The sequence below is a fragment of the Chaetodon trifascialis genome, chromosome 12 (genome assembly GCF_039877785.1).
Source record: "Chaetodon trifascialis isolate fChaTrf1 chromosome 12, fChaTrf1.hap1, whole genome shotgun sequence".
NCBI lineage: Eukaryota > Metazoa > Chordata > Actinopteri > Chaetodontiformes > Chaetodontidae > Chaetodon > Chaetodon trifascialis.
Genome location: NC_092067.1, coordinates 22,144,279 through 22,150,188, shown reverse-complemented (window position 1 = coordinate 22,150,188; position 5,910 = coordinate 22,144,279). Strand labels below are relative to the sequence as shown.

The window sequence follows — 5,910 nt, the reverse complement described above, 5'->3', positions numbered from 1 at the left end:
AAGTGAGCCTCCTCAACAGGAGACAGAAAGACAGGAATTGATACTTGAGCTGTATCTGAAGTCTGAATAAAGCTCCATGTATCGACACAGCTGACTTTCAGCTTTGCCAACACACACGCAAACACACACACCGAGAGGGGAAGTTCAGTCATGCCGACATCAGCCTCCAAAATGGTTTAAGGCTAACCTTCGGATTTTTTACTGAACCAGACGAACACAGAATACCGTTTGAGGCACACAGAGTGTAAACCTTTGCTTTATTCCCCTTTTACTGCAAATTAAAGTTTTGTAGCTTTTTCCGTCTGATTTTACGGGAAACATCTGGATCTCTCGCACTGCTGGAGCAGTGGCCCCGGGTGATTCTGTGCTGCTCAGCTGTGAGGGCCCGGGATAATGAGCAGGTATCAAACGGGCTCCTATGGATAAGCCAGCCTGGGTAGGAAGGCCTCTCCAACAGCATCTGAGACCACCATGCCAAAAGCCAAGACTTGTTCCCCTTCAACATGTTACTATTAAAGATTTTATAAGTCTAAGAAAGGATTTACCTTCATCTTACTTGAATTGTTTGTTAGAAATTACTCGAATAATAAATATTTGAGTCTAATTACACAGAAAATGTGATTTTTGTAATCATTTGTGTAGGTCTTGACCCTGTTTGCACTGCTCTGCAGATCAGGTGTGTTTATCAGGATACACTGACCCAAATTTACCGATTTGACACTGTGGGACTTCATGTGGGGGTGGGAGGGTCATGTCATTCCTGAGAAATTAGAATTAGCCACAGAGATCACGGTGTCGCACATGTGTCAGATAAACTGCTTCATTTCAAAATTGTGGCCTTGAAATGATTTTACACTGGTGAAGTTATATTTTTAAAAAAGTAAAGGATGCATGCCACGCTCTCAGATCATCACTGGACCGAATTAATCACTTCAGAGAACATAGAGGAGCGTTTTAACATGCAAAGTCTGGATGCTGCTCTGTGGTGCTGCCACATCTACTATATATAAGAGAAAGTGTTAATAAATAAGAGGATAGTTTGGGTTTTGTGCAGCAGCAGCAGCAGCAGCAGGAGGAGGATAGAGCCCCTTCAAACCACACTGACCTGGAGAATATCAGACAGATATGGCAATAATAGAAATGCGATAATATTTCCACAGAAGTTTGGGGTTTGCATGTGGAAAAGAGCGACTTTATGTTCTTTGAGGCATTTATTATCTCCTGAACGCTTTTTATTTTGCAATGCAGTTTTCCACCTTGGCCTGGTTCTGCTTCAAGTTCCATTCAGTGGCGCGGATCCATCTGAAACGCACTATAGAGTTCCTACAGTTAAACTGAAAGGGGCATGTTTGGTTTTGCCGGTGGTTACAGTATTAAGCTGCTTTAAAGTGTCACTCGAAAGCAGAGATTGGAGCAGCGGAGCCACAGTGCAGAGTTCAGCTGAAAACAGGCCCAGAGAGTGGGCCTACCGTGCCTGGAAGCCCCGCGTTAACAATGAGCTCCTTTCACTGTTTAGATTGCATCTGTGCGTCTGGGAAAACGAGATGTAAACAATTTGGATGTTTTAAGAGTGAGCGCGAAGGCTTCAAAGCAGTTTCTCAGTTGAAATCCGGGTTTTTGTGTTGTTGTTGTTTTTGCTGTTAGGCTGCAGGCAGAGTTATTGTCCTTATCTGCGGTTGTCGGGGCTCCCTGCTCGTTAAAGCGCCCAAAGGCATCGCCATCTGAAATGATTACTCGTTATTTAAGCGGACAAGCATTTTATGTGGCTGAGTTTGAAACTGGCTCGAATTTCCTCCACTGTTAATGAAGCTGTATTTTTTTATGGTCGCTTTTTTTTTTTTAAGTCGGCCTTTTCTTTCCATAACAAGAGGAGGGGAGAGGGAAAAGGGGTAAATTCTCACACCCAGCAGTGAAAAAAGGGGTGTTGGTATTTTATTTTCCTAATCCTGCAACCACCAGAGGACTCTGAACAAGCCAAACACATTGTTTTTGGGCAGCTTTAAATCATTCACTTTTAATTATCATTTTCCTAAATGGAAATTCAACAGAAAGCTGCAAGATTTCGACTGATTTTACTGGAATTTATTCAGCTGGACTACATCCTGTGACAGCTGAAATTAAAAAATAAATAAAGAAATAAATAAAATGAACCAGATTTCGTTCAAAAATATGTGTTTTAATAAATAAGCAAAAACAAAAATGTACATTGGACGGAGTTTGGAGACTTGCTAAAGAATGTCGGTGTAATAATCCATGCAGCAAATGACTCTAAATTGCATTGGTCCCTTTACAGACTATAGGCGTACTTACACAGGTATGTACAATATGCATTCATTTATATATATTTATACTTTGGTTTAAAGTCTTTTGGAAAACAAAATATATATATCCTTCTAAACGGTTAAAGGATGGCTTCGCTGACAGGCCGTAAATCCGACCTATTGGCTGTAACATCTCTGGTTTATACACATCGCAGGTCTGCCTTCTTTTTTTTCTTCCTCTCTGCCACAAACAGCTCCAGACAGTCAGAAGCAGTGTGATGAATCTGCACCCACACACGCACACACACACTCCACAAGAGTTTGTAGTTGTGGGTCACATTACGTCTCTCCGCCATGCCTTTGAGGTCGATGGGTTCTTCAATAATCCCTTTGGTCTTCATACTTTGTAGAAGTAAACAGTCTGCGAGGGAGGGAAAGGGATAGTTATTGATCATGGGAGAAAACGCAAATCAAATACGAACTAGATTTACGCACGAGGCATATAGATGTTTTTTTAAACATTCACTGGCTGGCTTAGCATGAGGGAAGTCATTAATGAATCAATTATTAGCCACTGAGCTGAGTAAAACCATATGGCGACAGAAAAGCAGAACACTTTGTATCTGAATCCTGCAGCTGCGGCGAAATGCGCAAAAACACACTTTCTCCGGCTTTTAGTTGGAGGCACCTGAGTCAATTCACGCGTTTCCATTTCGCTGCGGATTAGTGGACAGTCCTAAAACAATCCAGCGTAATTCCTCAGAGCAACATCCAGCCCAGAGCCAGAAGTGAAATATATCAGTGAGGTCACTCGGGTCGCGCTTTGTAAAAGCTGTTTTTCTGCGTCTTTGTGAATAATATCCCCAATGTGGAGTCTGATTTTCATTCTGCCAAATTTAATTCACGCAGCGAAATTAATCGTGTTCATCCAAGAGGACAGAGTCACAGATTTTGAGAGCAAAAAGAAAGTTCCTAAGCTTCTCAATGCTTTGTGATTTTCTTTTACTTTCCACACAATTAAAAAAAAAATCCACCTTCAAATTTACTCTGCTTACACAAATGACTGTAATGAAGCGTCTTTCTCTGCCCTCACGGTTTATAAGCCTCGCTGATGGGCGGTCTGCTAACTGCACATCAGGCCCATGAGAGCTAAACAAACCCTGCTTCTGACCAGAAATGTTATTTAGAGTTCACTGCTTCATTCAGACCGTCTGATGAGGCTTAAATGAACAGCTCACATTTCCGCAGCCGTCCCTTTATCTGGATAAGTTGATGGAGGAGTCGCTGCCGGGGCCTCAGTTATGTTCAATTATTACAGAAGGGCCGAACAAACTGAGAGGAAGGACAACAGGTGGGGTGTCACCTGAAAGCTGACAAGGTGTTATCATTCACAGTTCAGTCATAATTCAGCAATTTGTCAACGCTATTCGACTTCTTTTTATCTCTTTTGCCAAATTATAAATTTAGTCCGCTAAAACCCACAGCAGCAAGAAGAAACAGAACAACAACTGCAAGAAAAACTTTTCCTCTCAGCTGTCAGGCCTTGTGACCATGATCATGGTGAGCTTTTCGGGGCTACCCCATCCCTGACCCGGGCCAGTCTGCGAAAACCCCGCACGACAACGCGAGCGAGTCCCGCCTGGCCGTGAATGCGGGCCTCTTGCTTTTATTGTCTTGCACTGGCTTGAACTTTCATGTCCAGCCGGGCTGCCCATTCCTGCGGTCTCCACACACAGGAAAGCGCTCTATTGTGGATATAAATTACCCGTGGTGGCACTGCAGCTGCGTTTTGGTGCGGCCCTGTGCTTTTATTTTCACTCATTTTGGAAATGCTGTTGAATAAGGATTAACTGCAAAAGTCACAACTGGTTGATTTAATGCGTTTCTGGTCAAAAATAGAGCGGTCTTGTTGTCCTTTTTGGTCAGCGAGGCTTTTCTTCTTTCGGCTTGCCACGTGAAATCGTTCCAAAACTATTATTTGTGTTAATCCGCCTACTTCCCTGGGCCTAATCCTTTCCTCAAAATAGTTGCTTTTTCCACATCCTGAGCTGAACCTATGCGTTTAGATTTGACCGGATGCTTGAACGCATCGACGTGTTAACTGATGGATCGGCACAGCGCGCAGTCAGGCGCAGAAGAGATGCTGAGGCCTCGGTGTGAAATCTGTCACACACGTACCAAGCGCGCACAGCACAGCACAGCACAGCACAGCACAGCACAGCACAGCACAGCACAGCACAGCACAGCACAGCACAGGAATTGCTTCTGAACATGTGAATTTAAATTCTGGGGCGCAGCCGATGCGCACGATTCAGCTCAACATCCGGCCACAGCTTTGCTTTGTAATTTAATTGCCTGGAATATATATTGTGGCAGCAGGCTATAAGTTACATCCTCCAAATCCAAGACACGTGGCCAAATCACCACCACACAACTCATATTCTGAAAAATCTATGCAGGAAATTTCGGAGGAAATTCACAGATCTGCCTCATAAACGTTTCTGTCAGCCTACATCATGATACTTTTCGTTGTTTAATATTCTTTGTTTACGTCAGTTATTTTATTCTGAGGTCTCCTATTTATTCCCCATTTGTACAATAATAAATAAAACCCCATTTTCTGATTCTTCTAACACTACGGGTGCTGTTAATGTGAAGCTTTTCTTGGCTTCAGGTCGTGGTACCCACCGCTTTGGCATTGAAAGTGAAGGTCTCTGGGTGCTAGTGGGATGCTGACATAGACCACGCACCCTCCATCCTCCACACGGAGAACGCGTAACTGAGTCTTTCGTGCGCAACGTAGCTGCAGCTGGACATCTTGTTGTCCATCTCGTCGCTCTGCAGCACCTGACAGAGAAAATCAATGTATCTGGAGGCGAGCTTCAGTGTCTGTATCTTGCTGAGTTTGTCCGATGGCAGCGTGGGGATAATTTTGCGTAAAGACGCGAAGGCCTCGTTCAGAGACTGAGTCCGTTGCCTCTCCCGGACGTTGGCCAGGACCCGCTGGTTCTGCAGCTCCTCATACGACTGAGTGCTGCTCGGACTCGGCTTTTTCCCCCGTTTCACCGGCCCCGGGCTGCTGCCGCTGCTGTCCTCGCTGGACTTCTTGCTGTGCCTCCTCTTCCTCGCGAAGCGTTTCTGCTGTCTGTCCAGCTCCTCCTCGCTGGTCACCAGACTATCCACAGGGGAGACCGGAGAACTGGAGCCCTCTTCCATTTCTTTCTTGAAGAAATGCAGGGATAGAGCGGAAAAAACGCTGTCCACCTTCGAAGCCGTGGTTACAAAAATGTATAGATATCCGTAAAGATGAGAGGGAATAACGTGAAGGTGTCTCACTCTGCGCGTCTCGCTTTGGAAGACACTGGTTTCAGGCTGGCCGTTGGCACACTTCTCCCCACGCAGGAAGTTTTTTGCTTAAATTTTTTTGGAAACTTTATCCCGATTTCAGATGCTAAATAGTTTTGAGAGTGGAAGGGGAGGGGTTTGGAGGGCGGAGGGGGAGCTAGTGTGCGCCCTGGTCCGCTAATAAGCAGGAGGGACCAGTCATGGTTTCATGTGTCTGGGACATGACTGAAACAAGGCACTTATTTACTGTCAGAGAGCAACGGAAATTTGTTTGATTTTTCCTGTTTGCGCACGGCTAGACCAT

The 5,910-nt window shown here is 44.7% G+C and overlaps 1 protein-coding gene across 1 annotated transcript; it reads right to left on the bottom strand.

Annotated features, from left to right (window-relative positions):
• Positions 1–2,297: 2,297 nt before the first annotated feature.
• On the bottom strand, positions 2,298–5,664 carry twist2. The gene is made up of 2 exons (XM_070976107.1): positions 4,950–5,664; positions 2,298–2,682 (listed from the first exon to the last, which is right to left on the bottom strand). The coding sequence occupies exon 1, from the start codon at positions 5,475–5,477 to the stop codon at positions 4,983–4,985; it is 495 nt and encodes a 164-aa protein (XP_070832208.1). The 5' UTR covers positions 5,478–5,664; the 3' UTR covers positions 2,298–2,682; positions 4,950–4,982.
• Positions 5,665–5,910: the final 246 nt, after the last annotated feature.